The following is a 21615-nucleotide window of genomic DNA, read 5'->3' on the forward strand; positions in this document are numbered from 1 at the left end:
ACCCTACTTGGCATGCTGCCCAAACAAGGACTGTTTCTAGGGAACAGGCCCTGTGAGCTATAGAGATGGCAGGAATTCTGGTTAGAACCTGACAGGGTCAGGGGCCCTGGGAAAGGCTGCTGAGTTTTTTTTTTTTTTTTTAAGATTTATTTATTATGTATACAGCATTCTGCCTGCATGTACTCCCACATGCCAGAAGAGGGCACCAGATCTCATTACAGATGGTTGTGAGCCACCATGTGGTTGCTGGGAATTGAACTCAGGACCTCTGGAAGAACAGTCAGTGCTTTTAACTGCTGAGCCATCTCTCCAACTCCTAGTTTAAACTTTAAATGTTTTAAAATGTTTTTTACTTATTTGAAGAGAGCATCAGATCCCATTACAGATGGTCATGAGCCACCATGTGGTTGCTGAGAATTGAACTCAAGACCTCTGGAAGAGCAGACAATGCTTTTAACCTCTGAGCTGTCTCCCCAGCCCAAAGGTTGCTGGTGTAACCACCTTCCCTGCCACCCCTAGACACCCCTCCCAGTTCAGGGGATTTTACTATGTGCCTGTGGTCCTGACATCTATCCTCCAGACAGATGGCTCTGGGAGACTGAATCTTCAAGAGTTCCATCACCTCTGGAAAAAGATCAAGGCCTGGCAGGTAGGAGGAGCGCCTGATGTGGGAGTGATGGACAGGGTTAACTTGGGATTAAGTGTGTGAACTGCTGTCTTTGAATTTTGTATTTTCAGAAAATCTTCAAACACTATGACACTGACCATTCTGGTACCATCAATAGCTATGAGATGCGAAATGCAGTCAATGATGCAGGTGCTGGGGTGCAGTGGCTGCTGGGGGGAGGGAAAGGGCGACAACATGTAGACCTGAGAGCTAGGGAAAGCAGGAGAGAATGGGAGACTGGACTCCTAGGGCCCCTTTAGAGTTCATTTCCCAGGCCAGCCTGGCCAAGGGGCAGGGAAAGGAGACTGCAAGTCTGAGAACTTCATCCTTCCTCTCCCTGCCCCTCCAAGGCTTCCATCTCAACAGCCAACTCTATGACATCATCACCATGCGCTACGCAGACAAACACATGAACATCGACTTTGACAGCTTCATCTGCTGCTTCGTCAGGCTGGAAGGGATGTTCAGTAAGTGAGGAGCCACCCCTCAGACCTCTCAAGCCCCTCCAGGCTCCTTCCCCATGGTACAGCCACAATAGTAAGCGCTCAGTCTTGACAGTTGCTCACTCTTCCAAAGGGGCTGCACATCAGCCATTACTCTCTGAAGGCCAAGAGGATGGCAAAGGGGAGACAAAAGGTCTGAGGGAGAGAGAGATGCTGGTTATGCTCTGCACTGATTGGTGTGAGGACAGCACTCAGCACAGACTTCTTAAATTACAGATCCAAGCGCTCAGATGATGCTCACTTGTGACCCCAGCAGTTAGGTAGGCGAGACAGGAGGGTTATGACCTCAAGGCCAGCTTGGGCTACTTGGAGAGACCTTGTTTCAATAACAAAAGAAGGGCTGGCAAGATGGCTCAGCTGCATGGTTCTGGCATCTGAGTTTAATGGCTGAAATTCATGAGGTGGAGAGAACCAATCTCAGAGTTGCCCCTCTGACCTCTCTACATGTTCTGTGCTCACACGCATACAGTAATAAATTCTTCAAAAAGCAAACACAAGTAAACTAAGCGAAAACCCTAAAAAAAAGGAGTGGGAGGTGACAAAAGAAAATAGAGGAGTCTGCAACTCGTGGTTGCTGTATGCTCTCTCACACAGGAGCTTTTCACGCATTTGACAAGGATGGAGATGGCATCATCAAACTGAACGTACTTGAGGTAAGCGTAACACAGCACATCCTCTGCGTAGAAGCCATGGTGGAATACACGAGGCTGATGGAGGCCAGTATGCTTTTCACTACCAAGAGCCTGTTGAAGATTGTGATTCCTGGGGTGGGTGTACCATGAGAGCTCTGCCTGCCCCCACGATGCACTGCAGTGGAAGACCTCTTTTCCTAGGAAAGACCCAGGGAAAAGGTGCAGGCTGCTTGCTCCTTTGACTCCTCCCCTTCTCCTTCCCAGTGCTAGCAATTCTAAGGGACGGTGGGCACCTCTTTGCTTGCTTTTGTACTGATCTCAGAGTTTCTTCTTCCAGTGGCTGCAGCTTACCATGTATGCCTGAACCAGATGACCTCATGTAAGATCAACCAGGATTCCATCTCAACACGACACAGCTAGGGCTGTTTACCACAAGGAACCCAGTAGGCACACCTCCACCAAACTGGGCTCCTGGTCACGTTCCTTCTCCACTTTGACCCAAGTCTTGGTGCACAGCCACCTCAAGTGTCTGGCTTGCTGGGAGCTCTGCAGACGCTGTCTACATAGCTTGTAACTGGGTTGTCCACAGCCCTGTCACCATCTGCACTCAGTTCTGCCAGTTTTAGGGTGGGTCTACTCTGGGGTCCATAGGGTGTGGATACCTGACAAAAATGTGGCTACATTCTGAAAGAATCTATCTAAATAAAGGCACGCACATGGCTGGTTCCACCATTCTCCTTATTAGTTCTTTCCAGCCACAGCAGGACTTTTGTGTCTTCCAGTCATACTTTCATGTATCACCTCCACAAAGATCTAGTTTGGGGACAGAGAGACGGTTGAGTAGATACAGGTCGTCACAAGCATGAGGACCCCAGTGCAGATCCCTAAAAGCCCAATGTGGTGGCTTACACCTATGAACTCCAGTACTGGATGGCAATGACAAGAGGAGTTTTGCAGGCCTGCTGGCCAGGCAAGACAAAAGGATGAAGTTTGGTGAGAGAGAGCCTGTCTTAAGGGCAAAAATGCTGAGTTTGGATCCCCTGCACCCACATAAATGCACGTATCTGTTGGAGTAATCACCTGCCTGCAATCCCACTGCAAGGGGCCAGAGAAAGATCACAGACACAAACCAACTAGCTAGACTAAGACCTGGGCCTGTGTCCAAGGTACAAAGTGATTGACCTGACCTCCACAAGCATGCACACAAACATAGAGGAAATACTTGTTGCAGTAACCTCTCCTACCCGACAAGTACAAGCTAGCGTCTGGATTGGGCAGATCTACTGCTATACTATCCTATTCCCCAGCTCCAAAATCCCTCATAACATGGATTTTCCATGCCAAGTCTTCAGCTCCCTCTTCCTCCTTCTCTCTCCTCCTCTCCAACTTCCCTTCCCCTGCCCAAATCATGCGCTCTCGCTTTTATTTTACAAATCAAATGGGGTAAGATTCTGATAAGGTCACCTGAGTCCTGAGTACTTGACTAGGCAGCAGTCCTCGGGGCAGCAGAATTAGCATCAAAATACAGACAACTCCAGGGCAAACCACAACACCCAAGTCAATCTGACCTACACTCTGGCACATATCACAAAGAAAACCCTTTTTAGCCTATGTGCATACCTCGTCCTGTCAGGTCTGGTGCTCAGAAGGCGGCATCCAATTCCCTAGAAGTGGGAGCCAGCGATGGCTATGAGCACCCTGTGGGTGCTGGGAGCCATACCCAGGTGCTCTGGAAGAGCAGCCTCTAAGCCCCAACAATCCCTCCAGCCCCACCACTTCTCGTTCTTGAGTAGAGATCACCCAGACCTTTTCCAAGATCACTGGTGTAAAACACACACCAATGGGGGTAAATTATTATGTGTGAAATCAAGAAATAGACAAATTTAAGATCAAATTAATGGATAACAGGTCCAGCAACCAGAGGGCGATGCAGGAGATGTGATTTTCTTTCTCATCCTAGTTCCTCTGCTCACTGACATTAAACAAACCCCTTAGCCTCCCTCGGGTGGGTCTATGGCACATACACAAACACCTTTCCTGACTACTGCCTTGTTTTTTATGCCCAAATGAAAAAGACAAATCATGAATATGCAGACACATAACAAAATGAACACTTAGTAAAAGTACTTTATTTTCTTCTTGTATTTGCTTTATATCTCACTTACAAAGTTATGAAGTTTACAGCTTTTATACCAAAATGTAAGAAGGCTGTTTAGAAATATCTTTGCAGTCAAATGTCATCTGACATTTCTTCTAATCCACATTTAACATTGAAAAACCAAGGTTCTGGGTATCCACCTCCCCTAACAGCCTTTCCTTCTCCACTCTGCCCCCACTGGGCTACTCCTGGGCTGGGCTGGGCCATGTCTTTGGGGTTAGAGGAGATAAGTGGTAGATTTAGTTTACTCAAGATTTCATACTATTTGCATATGGGACCAAGCGAGACCCACCACAGCTTCCTCCTTTCCTACCTATCAGGCCAACTCCCTCAAATCCAAGGTTCTCAATGATAGGACATGGATGAAACCACCACAAGTATGGCAAGTAGTCTTTAGAATAATTCTAGAACTCTCCTTGAAGCAACAGGAACAAATTTGCTAAGTAAGCATTTGCGAATTTAAGCAAACCTACTTCCTGTTCAAACCCCACTTTACAATGAATTTCAAAATCCTCCTCAATGAATTATCTTCCATAAAATTATCTCCCATATCATTCTTTAAGTGTGCACCTACACTCAGCAACTCAGCCACATGCCCATGTCCCCAAGTTGTGCCATGATAATCTAACAGAAAAACAAAAAAACCCAACAACAAAACCTTTGTTGGCAAGAATCACTTCAATCATAAAAGTGTTGCCTTGGATTCTATGTAGTTCATGAACTCAAACCTTCAACTGCTAACTCTCCCAGGAAAACCATTTTCTTCACCATAGCAATGAATGTAATGCTAACAACATCTCAAGCTCATGTCAGAAAGACATTTTTTTTAAAAAAAGATTTATTTATTTATTGTATGTGAGTACACTGTTTCAGAAACAACAGAAGAGGCCATCAGATCCCATTTCAGATGGTTGTGGGCCACCATGTGGTTGCTGGGAATCGAACTCAGGATCTCTAGGAGAGCAGTTATGCTCTTAACCCCTGAGCCACCTCTGCAGCAAGCACATGCTTTTGCTCCTTTTTAATCTGCACTGTCTACAGTCTAGCAGAGTGTGCCAAAATGTGCTTTGAACCTAGGTAAAGACTTTCAAAATAATTCAAAGTGGCTGGTATCTTTAGACCTGTCACTGAAAATACACACAAGAGATTTTAAAGTTTTTCTTTGCTTTAAGTGGTTGAAATCAGCATAAAGAATTAAAAAAATATATAAAAATGACCTTTAAGTAACTCATAAGAAATGTCTTGGGTTTTGTCAGGTTATTAGTTACTTTCTTTCCTTCAACAAAAAAATCAAACAAAAATTGGCACAGACAGAGCTGTCCCTTCCGAGGGACCTGGAGGCTGATCACGAAAACAGACATCATGAATGACCTAAGCACTGTCCTGCCTCCTGTGGGCAGCTTCTGTTGAGGAGCCAAGACAGGCAGGTTCTCCATTTTCAGAACACACTAGATCTGGGGAACAGCGACTCATTGTCAAAAACAATTCTGCCTGTGCTTGAATTCATTATACTGGTTCTAAGAAACCCCTGCAAAACAAGGAAACCCGAGTGCAGGTGCATGCACCACTAAGCAGGCAGTCACGTGTACACGACGCTGCCAAGGGAAGCTCGGATCAGGTTATACTAATCCTATCAGTCTGCATGCCCTCAAACGTCCCTCACCATGGCCGTGCGTTCTTCATCCTTGCGGCTTAAGGTCCCACCACTCTTCCCTTTGCATATTCCCTTTGGAGAACAGCAAGGTGAGCTTCCTTAGCATACCACCCCAGGGAATGATGCAGAGTTAGCAATAGACGCAAATGAACTTTCCCAGGAAATCACTTCTCAGACCCACAAAGTGTGGCTCCTCTGCACACACTCCTTACAGGGAGTGGAGTGAGAGGTGGGAAAGGGTTCCTAATCTCAAATTTTCCCACACTAAAGGCCACACGTGAACAGTTTGTGGCAACTCATGAGCTAGTATCAGCTCCTAGATTAGTTCTTAATATTTACTGGATCCAGAAAGAATTACTAGAACCTTTCCTAGGGGAAAAAAGATCCGCCAGCAGCCTATCAATCAATTCCTGGTAGAGTCGCCCTGCCCTAGAGCCTAGAGGGAGGTTTGATCAGGCCAGAAAAACAGAGGCTACAACCCCAGTACCAGAAAGCGTTGCACCCTGAGGCTAGGGTGTGGCATGAGGGTCCACTCCCTCTGAAGGCTCTGTGGTTTTAAAATCCAGAAACAAAATGTTAGAGAATAAAACTTGTTCAGTTTTACAAGTCTTAAGAAATCCAAGAGCAAAGCAATCCCACTAAGACCCACTAAAGATGGGTGCTCCCTCACCACACTCCCCTCCACAGTTGGCATGAAATGAAGACAGGCACTGGCTTCCCTAGCTCTACCTCTAGAGGAGGCCTGCCTGACTCCAGATGCTTCTCCCAGTTCCCCTACTTAGGGTGCTGTGCCACTGAAAGCCTGGCATGCCATCGCTCTAGGCACAAGACAGCAGGAAAGTTTTGGGGCTGGCAACGGAGCAACCCAAAAGGTGTCCAAGCTTTGTGAGACTCCAAGAGCCAGAGCTAGAAAGGTGATAAAAGTATACACTTTCAGTTCAAGCGCCAGTGAGTGCAAGGGCACAGGGAGTCCACACTGAGCACTGTGGAGTGATCACTGGAAGTTCCGTCTTCAGGGAATTCCGATCATGGACCACGTCTGAATTCTGACATACAGCAGGGAGGGCAGCGAGGAGTTTTAGGACACTACCGTGTTTCCTGCTGCACTCACAGCCACTCTGTCCAGCTACATCAATAGTGAGACACTGCACATAATTACTTTAAAAAGAAAACAATTTTCTTTAAATTTAAATACCCAGTTATTTCAAAAGGAGGAGTTAAAACTGATCTGGAAAAATCTATCATAAGCCATCATAAGAACATAAAGCAGAAATCACAAGCCAAATCAATAAAATATATGTATGATTAGGGTTAAACTGGGTAACTAATTAAAATCTGCATCTTTAATAAACACCTATAGTCTAGTAGCATAAAACACTGCATGTCATTTGTTCCAGAAGAGTAGGTTCCTTAGAAACCGCTCAAGCATCTCTTACGCGCCTGGCGGACCTGAGTTGTGTGTAACTTTTCCTTAGACTGCTCACTTTGCTAGTGGTGGGTCTGGCTGTGAACCACTTTCTCCCTCCCAGCTTTGCTGAAGGACAGATAGGGGCCTGGAGAAGGACAATGAATGGCCCATGGGAGAATTGTTCACTAATGACTTCCCAACATGGGAGGCAAAAACTTCATGAATCTATTTTGCTGTCATCTTCAGCGTGGCATTCAATATGACCTGCAACATCCTAGGGGGAAAAAAAGAGAGAGAGGGGCTGTGAGAAACAAACAGGTAGTAGGGCTGAGGAGACCACACTGCATCAATATACACTGAGGGTGGGAGGCTCTGGCATCCTGTTAACCAACAGGAAACTATGCACTTAAAGATGATGTATTCCCTTTACACAAGAGCACAATCTAAGGACTCTGCTTATGTGCTTTATTAAAAACAGCACAATTTTTTTTCTAAAACCCCCAAGCTCTTGAGTAATAAAATGAAAAGTTCCTATGTAGGCTTTCTGTATTTGCTGCAATTCTGAACGATCTAGGAAGGTTGAGAAGCACGGCTCTCAGTGGTCTGTTGAGCCTCAGTTGATCCCACAGAAATACCTGCTTGGATCCTTTCCTGGCTGTGAAAAAAGCATCACAGTTCCTCCAGCGACACTTCAGCGTCTGGAAGTTGGGATTGGTGTGGTCAGTCAGCAAGTGTTGTTTCAAGTGATCCACAACGCCAAATATCAGAGTGCAGCCATGCCACTGTGAGAAAGAACAAGCAGTACATGAAGAAGAGCAGCACACATGTGTGCAAACAAACACCCTCTTCCGTCTCACTGTATACCTCTGGCTGGCCTAAACTTGCTAGGTAGATGAGGCTGGCCTTGAGCTCTCAGAATTCATTGGCCTCTGTTAAGGGTGCAGGCTACCATGCCCAACTAAAGCATACTATTTATCTTAAACCGTAAATAAAACTTGTATTTATTTTGTAATCCATTTTTTTTACAAAAGGCCAGCAGGTTTTTATATTTAACAATTCTAAGAACCATGAAAATAACCGACAAAATGATGGAGGTTGTGATTAGTGGTGCACATCTGAAATCCCAGCATTTGGGAGGGAGAAGCAGGATCATCAGTTCAAAACCAGCTTTGGCTACATAGTGAATGGGAAGTCAGCCAGTCTGGGCTATATGAGACTTGTCGCAAGGCAGATACCTACTAAAGTCTTACTTTAAACCTCACAACTTCTATCTCTTGAATTACAATCTTTTACCTACCTGCTTAAAACAAAATGCAACTTTCTTTAAAGCTTTTGTGTATGTGTCTTAATTTCACATAACATTCATAAATTGCAAAGGCTCTGTTTCTGCTTTTAAACCTGCAGTCTTGTAATGAATTATGATTCATCATTCCAGGATGTTCATCTGTTTTTAATTAGCATGAATTAAATATGCATAATGGATCTTATTATACTGCTTTCAACAAATGAATACAATGTATTTGGACCGCATATAGCTCCTCACCCTCTCTTATGCCCTTCATTCCTAGGGACATAGTGACCACTAATTGCCTGCAGAGCCTCAAGGTTGGATCTCTAGAGCCCTTCCCTGGGGGATGCTCATTACAAACAGTAATGAAATTGGAATTTTCCAGTCAGATTACTTCAACTACCCTTGTATTGTAGGTACTTTCCCTGAGATGCTTACAAGCAAAGGCAGTGACTACACACACACACACACACACACACACACACACACACATATTACATATGAGGGGGTCAGGATTTGGGGAAAAGAAACCCACTGCATGGGGGCTGGAGAGATGGCTCAGCAGTTAAGAGCATTGACTGCTCTTCCAGAGGTCCTGAGTTCAATTCCCAGCCACCACATGGTGGCTCACAACTATCAATAATGGGATCCGATGCCCTCTTCTGGTGTGTCCAAAGACAATTACAGTGTATTCATCATAAAATAAATAAATCTTAAAAAAAGAAAGAAAGAAACCCAGAGCTAAGTGCATCCCTGGTTACTTCTGGTACTAGAGCCAAGTAGAAACAAAGCCTAACCAGACGGTGCTTGAGTTTCATGGGCTAATTTGTAGCTTCTGTTCTTTAAAAACCACACAATTTAGCCCCATAGACTAAGACAAGACTGCAGATTTAAAATTGCAAGTTTTCTTTGTCTATTCATCAGAAACCAGCAAGAATATAAGTCAAACCTTGAGTACGTGTAATACCAGAGGAGGGTGTGCGGACGGAAGAGGCTACAAGAATAAGCCCCGCCATTCACTTCTTGTACCAACTTAATAACCAAACAGAGACCGCCTGGGAGGGGAGAGACGTCAGTGGCAAAGGACCACTGAAGCAAGGCTGTCAATCAACCTGTGAAGGTTAACCCTTAGTCCTGCGAACAAGACAAAACAATCCCAAGTCCTCAAAACAAAGCAACTAGGGGACAAAGTGAGAAGACACAACTGACATATCTTACATCTAACGAGAGATTTTTCAATAAAGAAGCCGAAAAGCATTCTGTGTATTCTTCCAATATGAAGCTTGTCTGTCCCAAAGTAAAAGAACAGGCGTGAGGCCAATCCTGAAGTGCAAACTACATTGATGATCAAGATCTACCATCCAGCCCAGGCCCGAGAAACCCTCAATGCTGGTGACAACTGTCCCACTCTTACCCAGCAGCGGTAATTCTGCATCAGATTCAGCCTCACAGCCTGGATGCTGCCATCATAACAGCCAGTGTAAATCTGGAGAAAGAGGTTTATTTAGGATATCAGACTAAATATGCATGAAGAAAACAGCTACAAAAAATTCTTCACAGAAATTTAAATAAACATAAAAATTTAATGTAATAATTTAAATATAAGACCCATCAAAATCCCTCAGAGGGCCATCCTTCACCTGTGGCCCACAGCAATGATGGCAGGCTTCAAGGTTCCCACTCATTCTGCACTGGGACTGCACTGCTAACAAACTGGGAGTCTTGTATGCATTGCCAAGAAAGGGCTTTACTATTCAAGATCTTGAAAACATCCATCCTGGTTCAGCCTCACGATTAAAAACCCTAAATTAAGCAGGGAGCCAGGTGTGATGGCACTTAAATTCCAGCACTGAGGAGGCAGAGGCAGGCTGATCTCTAGGTTGAGTTTGAAGCTAGCCTTAGTCTACACAATGAGTTCTAGGCCTAACAAGGCTACACAGTAAAACCTTATCTAAAAACAAGTAAGAAGGTTGGTTAAGCAGGGTTAGGTGAGTTGCCTGTAACTGTGCCACACTGGCCAAAAATCCTGCTGACTCTGTTTCCAGTGTCCCGTTCACAGCATGTCTGCAAGAGCAGTGTTTTTTGGCTTTGTTTTTTTAAGCATCTAATTGCACCTTCCAATTAGCAGTGGTAACGGATTTCGCTGCACTCATTTTAGCTATTGATGGAAACAATGCTCAGCAACACTGCTGGGTCACTCCTTATGACAAGAAGCAGGACACTTAGTAATGGGGCACATCACAATCAAACTGTTAAGATGTCACTTAGTATAGCAAGCACAAGGCCCTGGGTTCGGTCCCCAGCTCCGAGAAAAAAAAAGTCACTTAGTAGACACATTATCAGCAGCATATGGAGTTTTAAGTAGTAAACATAAAGGCAAAGATTTGACAAAACAAGAGATACCCACCACACTTTTATGGATGGTCATACACATAATCATGTCTTTGTGCCCTCCATAAACTTGCAGTCGATCATGGGACTTAAGCAGAAGGAAAAAAATCAGAGAATTAAGTCAGCGGGAGGACTTGATAAATTATACATTATCACCAATGTCTTTACAACCAAAGTCTCAAACCTGAAACCATTGTAAGGAGGGCTGAACAGGCTTTAAAAAGCTACTGATGCTTTCCAGAAAGCCTGTAAGTCGTGTCAATGATGACACTAAGTTCAGCACGCGGGGTCAGGAGTTCAGCGATATCCTTAGCTACCTAGGGCTGTACAACCCTGTCTCAATCCCTCTTCACCTATCTACCCCACCACCCATAAAAGGCAGGCAATAAATACAAAAATACTAGTTTTGACAACCAGGAGCCTGATCAAGTATCTCAGAGTGGTTTCTGAGTGCCGTCCTTGGCCTGGCTGCTTCCTAACCATTTTAGAAGGCTTCTGAAAGTATGGACTCAGGTGCCAATCCAACCTCACACCAGCACTAAGCGTCATACACAGTATGTGGACCTCATCCTACCTGTAACTCATAGACACGAACAAACTTGTCCAGGCAAGCCGTCACCATCACTTTCCCCAGAATATTCACCACAGTCACTGCGTGGTTGTGGCCTTTATAGATGCGCACGAGCTCACCAGTCTGTATCAGAAGAGAGACACTCATTAGACTGGTTCTTAGGATTCTAGTTGCATTTTCTGATTGTAAAGTTCTAAGGGAAGATTCCGAGGTAAATAATGCGGCTGTTCTAATGCTAACAGCTCATGTTTTTACTCTCAAGGACGTCAGCTACAGAAACATTACACATACCCTCAGACTTTAACATTTATTGACAAGCCAGGTAGTGGCGGACCACGCCTTTGATTCCAGCACTGGGGAAGCAGAGGCAGGAGGATGGATCTGAGTTCCAAGACAGTCTACAGACAGAGTTTCAAGGACAGCCAGGGCTACACAGAGAAACTGTGTCTCAAGAAAACAAAACAAAACTGGAAAAACCACATTTCTGACTTTGTGTTTCTGTTCAGGCACACAGGCCACAGCACACACACTGGAGGTCAGAGAACAGCGTAGGAGAGTCAGTTCTCGCCTTCTACATATGGATTAAGGGGACTGAACATATCTTGTCAGGTTTTGTGGTAAGCGCCTTTACCTGCTGAGCCATCCACAATCTCCTGTTTTTGAAGTATGAGTATTCCTGATCCAAGTATCAGAAATGCTCTAAAATCTACAGCTTTAGAGCAGACATCAATCACAGGTGAAAGTCCTATGCCTCACCCATGTGTCAGGTCACAGTCAAAACTTAAAAAACATATTAAAAACAAAATTACCTTCAGGCTATATATATGAAAGAACTTTTGTATTTATACTCAAGATATTTATTTTATATATACAAATGCAACATACAAAGAAACAATCTGAAATAAGAAACAATCGCCAAGCCGCACTCTATTAACCATTTCACTAGTCCCAAGTAACATGTCATGATGGCCAATGCCATCTAGAGATCAGGAAGAGCTACTCTTCTCTGAGATCGAGGGCAGGCTCTCAACCGTTCATGTCTGTTTATGTACTTTAAACACTCACTAAGAGCCCCGAGTTCAAAAGAGGCCTTCAAATGAAACCTTCCAAAACCCCAAGTCTTCCTGATTAATTCTCTTTGGTAAGGTTGGGATTCTGGGTTTGAGATCACCGAAGAGCACACACATGCACATGGGCTTCCCTAGACAATGGGTCAGATGTAAAAGACCCAGGGCTGAGGAAGCCTCCAAGCTTTAGACTCTCATCTAAAACTTCCGTCCCCTCAGCAACACAGCTTACGTGAATGTTGTGAGCATGCACCGACTGGTCACTGGAGCCACTGAACACGAGGTCGTTCACCACCTTAAAGAGAAACAGGCAATAGATTAACTTCTGTGTAAGTTCTGTCTCCTCTCTAACTTGTAAAGCATACTGGTGGCTGTGAATTTCCTATTTTAAGATGAACACAAACTGCATAAAATAATGTTTCCCAGACACATTTTCTAACTGAAAATGCGTGCCTTACCACCAGGCACTGATGAACTTGCCAGGGCATTGCTAGGTTCATGACCTACACAGGACAACTATGAACTACCCTAGAAGGGCATGAAGTGTGGCCACACTACAGTAAGATACATTTGTTTCTCGCCAGCGTTATTAAAAATGGTTGTTCACTTTGTGATCCAGGCACAAAGGACTATAATCCCCTCGACTGTGCGCTACAGGATGAAGCCATGTTCTAACAACACTGCAGAGCAGCAGAAATGCTGTTCACGCCACCACCCATTCACTCACCTTCATGCAGAGAACAGTCTTGCTGTGGCCCTCCAGGGTTCTGAGCAGCAATCCGTTTCGGGCATCTCGAACACTAATGGTGCAGTCGTAAGATCCTACAACCAGCAGTTTTCGTGCACCTTCCTGAGCTGTGGCGAGGCAGCTGACTGCCCGAGGGCCATGGCATTCAAAGATTTCCTGTCGCTTGTTGTTCTGAAAAACAACCAACCATTCCATAAAAGCAACTTACCAAAAAACGCCAAAAACAGCTAACTCAAACTGCTATATAAACCCTCCCATCTACTGCCCACCCCAAATCCCCAATGTTCCAAACCCTTGCATGACAGCTCCAATCTTCTTTGCTACTTATGACCTCCCCTCCCCTGATCTAGTAGTGCAAACCCACACAGCAAATTCTTTTCTATCCTTGAGCTGAACTGTACTGACCCTAACAACACCCGACTCCAGCGTAGTCTCTGCCAGACTTGGGACTCCTCCAGTGTTATTTTTCTTTCCTTTGCTTGCTATGCAGCTCAGCTGACCTTGAACTAGGTAGCCAGCCCAAACTACTCTCAAACGCATAAATTCTCCTGTCTCGGCCTTCATACTGCTCGAATTACAGGCATAAGTCACCATGCCTATGTTCCCATTGTGTTTTGTCCCTCCAAAGAATATGCTATATAATCTCATGACATTTCAAACTATCTCTGCTGAGAAGTGACTATGTTCTTAAACAATTTTAATTTATTTTTATTTATTGTATGCCTGTGTGTGTGCACATGTATTCAGGTCCCAGTGGAGGCTATCTGAGGGTACTGGCTCCCCTGGATCTGGAGTTACTAGCACTGTGAGCAGCATGATGTGAGGGCTAGGAACAGAAATCTGATCCTCTTAATCACCAGCCCTCTCTCCAGTGTAATGAAGATTCCAACCTCTCAGGAAAGACCTGACTGACCTCTGTGGGCATGTGGTGCACAGACATATGCAGGCAAAACACTCTTACACATAAAATAAGATAAACTAATCTAAAACAAAATAAGTAAACTTAAATTTTCCACGTTTGTGTTACTTTGCTCTTCTGCCATACCCTCACCCCCAGATGTCTGTCTTATGAGGTGTTTTAACAGAAGACAGCAGTCTTCCTATCAGAATGGCATGTTTACACCACAGATTCTAAAACACGTGTTCTTCATGCATGTCTCTCTCCCCTATCTCTTCTCCCTGCTTGCCAATCTTGCTCATAAAGCTTCATTTTTTTAAAAAGATACGTTGGGTACATACATAAAGTAAAACTCCCAGAAACTAAGCAGAAAGCAGCAGCTTTCATATAAGCAATGACATCAAGCCATCCTGACATGCTAAGAGCTGTCTGGAGTTCAGTGTGCAGTGAGGGACAGAGGGAGACTATCTCTCCTGAGCACTATATTCTGCATGCTAGAACATGGGCCAAAAAGAGCCAGTCCTCATGTGCAAATCTCATGCACACAACCATTTGTAAAGCTGCCCTCTACTTCTTGACTTTCAACCATCTAAAACCTTTTCTGCCTGACAAACTCTCCCTTTGTAATGTCAATCTCTAACAACAAAACCTGTACAAAAGAAATATATCTTATAACTATTAAGCTTTTGCCTTATAAATAGAATTTTAATTTTGCCCTTTTGTCTTTATTCCTATTGCTTAATTCAATCTGATCAGGAGACTGGCACTTCAATTAAAAAAAATCTGCACTTGTCACAATAACAATGGACCAAATCACTTATTATAAACGTACTAGAGTCTTCAAATGTCATTTGAAAAGTTTCCAAAAGGCCCAAACATCACATTTCTTACACCGTGCTAGTCAGTGCCACAGCAGAGGAACCCTGGCAATGACGAGGGGTGGAGCTACACCAGTCACACTTGGGAACCCTGCCTCCATGGATAGTGCTCCCACTCCCTTTTCCTCAGCCCGTCCTTCATGTCAGCTGCCACAAGGCATTCCCACAAGGTGTCCCTGATTCTACCAGTAAGTCCTACCCAAGTTTGTCAATGCACACTTACCTTCTTCTTAAACAGAAGCGAGATCAAGTCTCCTGGGGCACAAGCTTACTACTCTCATATCTCACCACCAGGAACTCTGTAACCGAACTCTGTATAATGCAATTTTCATTATCAACTAGATACAACCTAGGATCGCCTGGGAAGAGAGTCTCAGTGAGGTCTGTCAGGTTGCATTGTGGGTAATGAGAGACTGTCCTGAATGCACTAAGTGGGGAGGACGTGAACCACCCACTGCAGGTGCAGCACTCCCTAGGTTTAGATGCTGCCCGTTTAAGTGCAGTAAGGGAGCCAAATACAGAAAGCCTGCATGCATGTATTCACTTCCTTCTCTTCTTGGCTGTGGATATGACTGGCTTGTGTTGCCTTCAGCCAAATAGACTTTTTTGAGTTGATTTTGATTGGGCATTTTATCATAGCAACATAAACTAGGAAACTCTGGGGCCCAGCAAAGGAAGAAGTTTGCTCACCACATGAGTTGGAAAAGAATGAGGCTGTTAAAGAAACCTCAGAATGACTTCACCTCACAGAGCAGTCTCCAGCTACATAAGTGCCATACATCAGGGAACTCGAATTCACTTTCCATGGTGTCATTCTTAAATCAGACGGACTGGCTTAACATATGACTCATTATTTGGCCCAAATACCCAGGCTTGGTTTAGTTTTAGTAGGACTGCACTTTGGTCGTCCTAGCACACATGAGTCTGAGCTGACCCAACAGAGGACTGATCTCACTTGCACTGGAAAGCAGTGGTTTTTGAATAAAGGCCAGTTCTATTGTTTCCTCAGAGAGAGAAATGACTACTTGCTGTTTCCTACCAGAGAAAGCCGGTCTACTTACAAAGGGCAGGGAAATCCAGCCTGCTTCCCCAACCACTAACCTTTATGTTGAATGTGACCACAGTGCCATTTGCTAGACCAGCATAGAGGGTCCGCCATCTATTATGAAGGCAGAGAACCCGGTCTTCCAGCTGTAACTGTTCCATACATTCTCGGGTCTGAAAAAACAAAACGAAACAATTCCTTACTAACAGAGGGGAGTGGCAATGAGAAGTGTGAACAATTGTTCCTCGAAACACTTTTAAGTGTAAGGCCAAGATCGTAGGGTGTGGTACTATCAAAAAAATAAAAAACTCTAACGATACTGGTATTTCTAATTAAAAACATGAATTCTTTAAAGGGCTAACTTGAGTCTTAAGCTTCTTTTAAAATATTTATTTATGTATTTACTTATTTACGTCTTAAGCTTTTTAATCTTTATCTCTAGATAAAGATGCCCCTGGCAGGCTGGAGTTGTAGCTAGCAGGCATGGAGCCCTGGGTTCAGTCCGAAGCACATCACAAACAGGGTGTGGTGGCCTATGCCTGTTTCTCAGTATTTGGGAGGTAGAAGCAGGAGAATCAGAAATTCTATGTAGTTAACTTGATACCAGCCTGGACTTGCTGCTTGATGGACACATAAGACACTGACTGGTGTGGAGGCCAGAGGACAACCTGCTGCTTTCTTTCTTTCACCATGATGTGGATCGAATGGATCTCAACTTTGGTTAACAAGCTTGACAGCAAGAGCCTTTCTCTGTTGAGCCATCTTGTGGGCCCCATGGTCTGCTTTTTTAAAGTGGGCTCTGGGACTAGAAGGCATTTAAGGCAAGAACTTTACCAATCAACTCATTTTCCCGGCTGCCCTAAAATTTAACTTTAAAGAAGTTAACAGGGGCCAGTGGGATGGCTAGGCTGGTAACAGGTGCCACTGGGATGGCTAGGCTGGTAACATGGGCCAGTGGGATGGCTAGGCTGGTAACAGGGGCCAGTGGGATGGCTAGGCTGGTAACAGGGGCCTGTGGGATGGCTAGGCTGGTAAAGGTGCCTGTGGGATGGCTAGGCTGGTAAAGGGGCCTGTGGGATGGCTAGGCTGGTAAAGGTGCCTGTGGGATGGCTAGGCTGGTAAAGAGGCCTGTGGGATGGCTAGGCTGGTAAAGGTGCCTGTGGCCAAGCCAAGTTTGAAAGAGAAAAAACACTCCTCTGACCTCTGCACACATGTATATAAACACACACACACACATACATATACAAAGTAAGTAGATAAATAATTAAAATGTTGTAACTAGGATTAATTCTGGCAAACTAAGACCAAGGGGGTACACTGATACTGATGAAGAAAGAGAAAATGTGATTTATGCTAAATCTCCTATCTACCCAGGATGGTATCTACATGCTAAGATATGGCCTGAAGGAAAAATGAGAAAGTCAAACAGTAGGACAACAGTAAATGCAGCTGAAGGGTTAGTACCATTGTGATTTCTCTAGAACCACTAACCTTAACATTGTAGCAGCGGATGGTGTGGTCACTGGAACCTGTGTAGAGGACAGAATTCTTCCCAGAGGTGTGAGTGACAAGAAGGCAGTTCACTTTGGAAATGTGTCCCTCAAAGACACCAACACACTTCCGACTCTAAGGTGAAGCACAGGTCAGATTGGTACTCACAGGATTGAGAAGATATAATGTTTGCATTAGAAGTGTCGACGAAGGGCGTGGGTATTTGCATACTCTGTCACCAGTTGGTGGTGCAGCCTTGGTGCACAAAGTTTGTCAGCAGGGGCAGGCTTTGAAGAGTTTAGGATTTACAGCATTCCCAGTTTACTCTGTTCCATTCCTGAGGGTCAAGATGGGAGCTTCCTAATGCTGCCACCATGCCTGTAGCCAGCCACGCAGTTCCCATCATTACAGACTACAACCCTCAGGAACTGTAAGCCTAAATAAACACTTCGTTCGTTCTAGAAGATGCCCTGGTTGTGGTGTTGTCTCCAATAGAGCAAAAGAAGGGTATCTAATACAGACAATGCCTTTTACTAATGAAAAAAATGCTACAACTTCTAGTCCACTGCTGTATTTACCCAGATAGGCTACCTGGTACACAACGCGTGCTTAGTAAATATTTGTCGTTCACTAAATGCCAAGCAAAGTCATGTACAGTGCAATAACTACAACTATACATTTACGAAGCCACACTCAAAAATACCATGAGGCAAGAGAGAACGTCACCTAATGCTTAGGTCAGGTTTTTCTAATACACGGGGCAAGAGACCTAGAAAGTCTAAACTGCAGCTGCCTACCCAGAGCAGTTACACATTTGACTACTAGCTTATGAGAATACACAATTTAAAATGTCAGATGCTACACTGGTCCTAGTGGCATAGGAATGCTTTCCTGAGAACTATCTTACATGCTCCATCTGTGCACATACCAAATCTATTTACAATGTACATATATGCATCCACATATAGATCTCACAACCTAAAAATTAGATGATTTACTAGATCAATTAATTTATCAAGACAGTTTCATGTAAGTGCTTTCTAAGCCTTTGTACCAGAGGCTGGCTTTGCACTCCAGGTCCTCCTGCCCCTACCTCCATCTCCCAAGTGACAGGACTACAGGCACAGCCACCACACCCAGTCCCACTCCTGCAGAGCATTGCTCACACTTCCATTGCCACTGCTTTCTTCCGAGGTCATGGCCCCAGATCACAAACCTGCTGTCTACTGGAAAACACCCCTTGTTCATCATCTAACACCTTTACGGTGTTGGTGCAGAAAGCATGCAAGTATTCCTAAAGTGTCCTGATTATCATTGTGGAAAGTGTTTTCTGAAGCATCGATGGGCATCACTTACACTGAGGGGAAGCATGGGAAGGGACTACTCCTGTCAGAACCTGTACTCTATAGTCACCAGAGAAAAATTCTTACTCAGACGCGCTGCGATCATCATTTCCTGCTTCCTCTATTGTGCAGCAGCTGTGTGACTGAGCACTAACTTCAAGGCTGGGGCCTGACTGGATGCTGGCTCAGAGAATAAACTGCAGGACTTTTTCTAATGGAGAGGGGAAGAGATCCTGAAGGTTCCTCTCAGAAACACATTTTAGGAAAATGTAATGAAGAAGGCAGGGCTGAGAAAAGAAGCCTACTGTCCCAGCTGACTGGAGGACCCACCACATCTAGGATCAGCCTGAGCCTCAGGAGAGCCAGAGTGCTCCGACCATGTAAGTTACAGACAACATTAGACCTGATGCTGAAGGAACAGAGCACCACACTCACCACCAGGTTATAAACTCGGACAGTTGTGTCTGCTGAGCAAGTGTATAGTGAGTTCCCAAATATCTGAATTGCATTCACTGCGGCCTGATGTCCTTCGAAGCTTCCTTCTGTAGGCTCATCATCATCTCCTGGCTCTGAAGATATTTCTGGAAAACAAACAGGTTTCAGAGACATGTCTACTGCAGTCTGTCAAAACCTCCACAACCACATAGAGGGTCTGAGTCACATCACTGGACAGTCCTCTTTGATTCTAATTCCCAAGCAGAGAGTCACACTTTTCAAAGTTCTCCATTGGGAAGATTCCACCAAAACAAAACAAAAATGTTAGAACTAATGAAGTCAGAAAAGGAAGCCGGCTGAGCGGGATGGGAGTGCGGTGTGCCAAGTCCAGGACTACATACGCGGTGCTGACCCAGGCAGCACTCTTGGTGCAAGTTCTCACTTTATTTCCTATTCCATGAATATATTTAAGCCAACTTGACTTACTAAATTCTAAAACCCCCTTTCGCTGTGGCTGCTTAGAACACAATTACCTGAAGAGTTCTTGGATGCTTTGATGGAGGAGATCACCGTCTGAGTTTCTGCCACACTGAAAAACAACACCAACAATTTCTTGGCATCTGGGAGATTAGGACAGATGGCAAAACTAAACATTTTCTAAATCAAAAGAATCAGTTTTTCTACCTGAAATGTTTGAAATTTAAAAGATAAAAAGAAAAAGCAAAGAAGCAAATAAGCCAGAACAATAACAAAAGAAAAAAGAGCCAACTCCAATAGCCAAGATTTGATTTTTTCCTATTCATAACCTTTCACATATGTTTTAATTTAGAAAGAAATTCTAAAATTCTACTTAAAAGAGTAAATGAAAAAAGAGCTGTGAGGCCGCTGCCCAGATAGTGACCAACCTCACCTCACAGGAACGCCATCCCTGTAGCGGGTGCCAAGCTCACTGGTAGAGCTAACCTCATCACAACCAGAACGAGAAGGTTCTATTGAGTTCTGCTCTACAGCGGTCCAGGTATCTTTTTTCGATGGGCTGTCTGGTTTCTCTTCTCCTGATTCAGAAGACTCAATGGCAACTACTTCTAACTGAGGATTTGGGACTTCCAGGACTTCTAGGGAGGACTCGCTGTCTGGCTCATCTCTGGCAGTTTCTTGCTCCCGACCGGTTTGGCTGTCTCCCCAGGTGGAGGTTGTCACTTTACCGCCTTTAGCTGCCTTTCCAGTTTTGACCTTTCTTGCAGGCTTAGTGGTGAACACATCCTGTTCCGTGTCGCTGTTCTCGGGAACATGGGTGGCTCGAAGTGTCTTCTTCTTTCGAAGTTTCTTCTTCTTCTTGCTACCTCTAGTTTCAGCAGATGTCAGTGTGGATTCTGCCTGTTGCTCAGGCTGGTCAGCTGGGGACTGAGTTTCCTTCTCTGCAGGAGTTTCGGGAGTGAAAGACAGTCTCAGAGAAGAACTGCTACAGGCTTCAGATCCACTGCTGCCTTTGGCTGACCCTTCACCTTTGTTTACACCAGGAGGATCAGGAGACTGGCAAGGAGGAGAGTTTTCTCTGCTTCTGGAATTTCCTTGCTCCACAGAAAAATTCAGATCTTGGTTAACCTCCTGGCAATTTTCTGTTGACTCTGATGTTATCACTGCAGGGATAGCTGGGTAAACTGGACAGCTGTCACCGGCCACTCCTGAATCAGGAAATCAAACAGAAAAATCAACTTCCGTAAGCAGGGACTTTTGGTTTTTCTTCTATTTTGAATGTTCACATATTTAATGGTCTATGGGTTTTACTGTGTGTGTGTTTGTGTATGTGTGTGCGCGAGTGCAAGGAATAAGCTTGGATGTCCACGTGCCAGGGAACTTGTGTGGAGGTCAAAGGGTGACTCTACCTCAGCTTTTCATCTTACTGTAGGGATGCTGGTCCTCACTGCTTATGAGAGTACATGACCCACTGAGTCTACTCCTCAGCTCCCACAGATGAATCACTTTAGTGATACAGGAAAATGACTTATTTAGTAGAAAAGGTCAGGTTACGGTAAACTGTCCTTTATATAGTCTACATGTAAACAAACATATACTTATGGTTTAAGACATTGAAATACAGCTCAGGATGTTTGTAGTTCAGTGGTAGTACTGGGCTTGCCTAATATGCACTCTGCAGCAGCCTTCCCCCCTAAAAAAGATAGGAAACATGGGACAAAATAATACATCCACACTTTTAAGTTCTATTAAATAATCTCATCTGAAGTCAATATAATCATTACATAAATTTAATATTTTTAAACTATGTTTTATTTATTTTGTGTACGTGGCCAATTGTGAAGGTCAGAGAACAACTTGCAGAAGTCAATTTCTCTACAATATGGATCCTGAGGATCAAATTCAGGTTTCTAGGCTTGGTGATGTGTGCACTCACTCCACCTGTCATCCCTGCAGGCATT

At 44.4% G+C, this 21615-nt stretch overlaps 2 protein-coding genes across 8 annotated transcripts in view; one reads left to right on the forward strand and one right to left on the reverse strand.

Moving 5' to 3' along the window:
* Capn3 (calpain 3) overlaps positions 1–4606 on the forward strand; it is a 53676-nt gene extending 49070 nt beyond the window's left edge. For 5 of the 6 annotated variants that reach the window (XM_063283197.1, XM_039104421.2, XM_008762081.4 and 2 more), the window contains 5 exons: positions 581–649; positions 739–817; positions 1018–1134; positions 1765–1823; positions 2140–4606. In XM_063283197.1, coding sequence (XP_063139267.1) covers positions 581–649; positions 739–817; positions 1018–1134; positions 1765–1823; positions 2140–2166 — 351 coding nt within the window. In that variant the 3' untranslated portion in view covers positions 2167–4606. The remainder of the gene's footprint in view (positions 1–580; positions 650–738; positions 818–1017; positions 1135–1764; positions 1824–2139) is intronic. The other variant, NM_017117.2, reaches the window with a different exon arrangement.
* The window catches only part of Zfp106 (zinc finger protein 106), a 51274-nt gene continuing 33568 nt past the window's right edge, over positions 3910–21615 (reverse strand). Inside the window, exons 10-21 of one of the 2 annotated variants that reach the window (NM_001419871.1) lie at positions 20088–20862; positions 19711–19766; positions 19178–19323; positions 17400–17534; positions 15965–16081; positions 13067–13258; positions 12572–12634; positions 11276–11395; positions 10718–10789; positions 9725–9796; positions 7658–7804; positions 3910–7296 (exon numbers count right to left, since the gene is read on the reverse strand). In NM_001419871.1, coding sequence (NP_001406800.1) covers positions 7240–7296; positions 7658–7804; positions 9725–9796; positions 10718–10789; positions 11276–11395; positions 12572–12634; positions 13067–13258; positions 15965–16081; positions 17400–17534; positions 19178–19323; positions 19711–19766; positions 20088–20862 — 1952 coding nt within the window. In that variant the 3' untranslated portion in view covers positions 3910–7239. The remainder of the gene's footprint in view (positions 7297–7657; positions 7805–9724; positions 9797–10717; positions 10790–11275; positions 11396–12571; positions 12635–13066; positions 13259–15964; positions 16082–17399; positions 17535–19177; positions 19324–19710; positions 19767–20087; positions 20863–21615) is intronic. The other variant, XM_039106519.2, reaches the window with a different exon arrangement.

Source organism: Rattus norvegicus, chromosome 3 (assembly GCF_036323735.1).
Source record: "Rattus norvegicus strain BN/NHsdMcwi chromosome 3, GRCr8, whole genome shotgun sequence".
In the NCBI taxonomy this organism is placed as follows: Eukaryota; Metazoa; Chordata; class Mammalia; order Rodentia; family Muridae; genus Rattus; species Rattus norvegicus.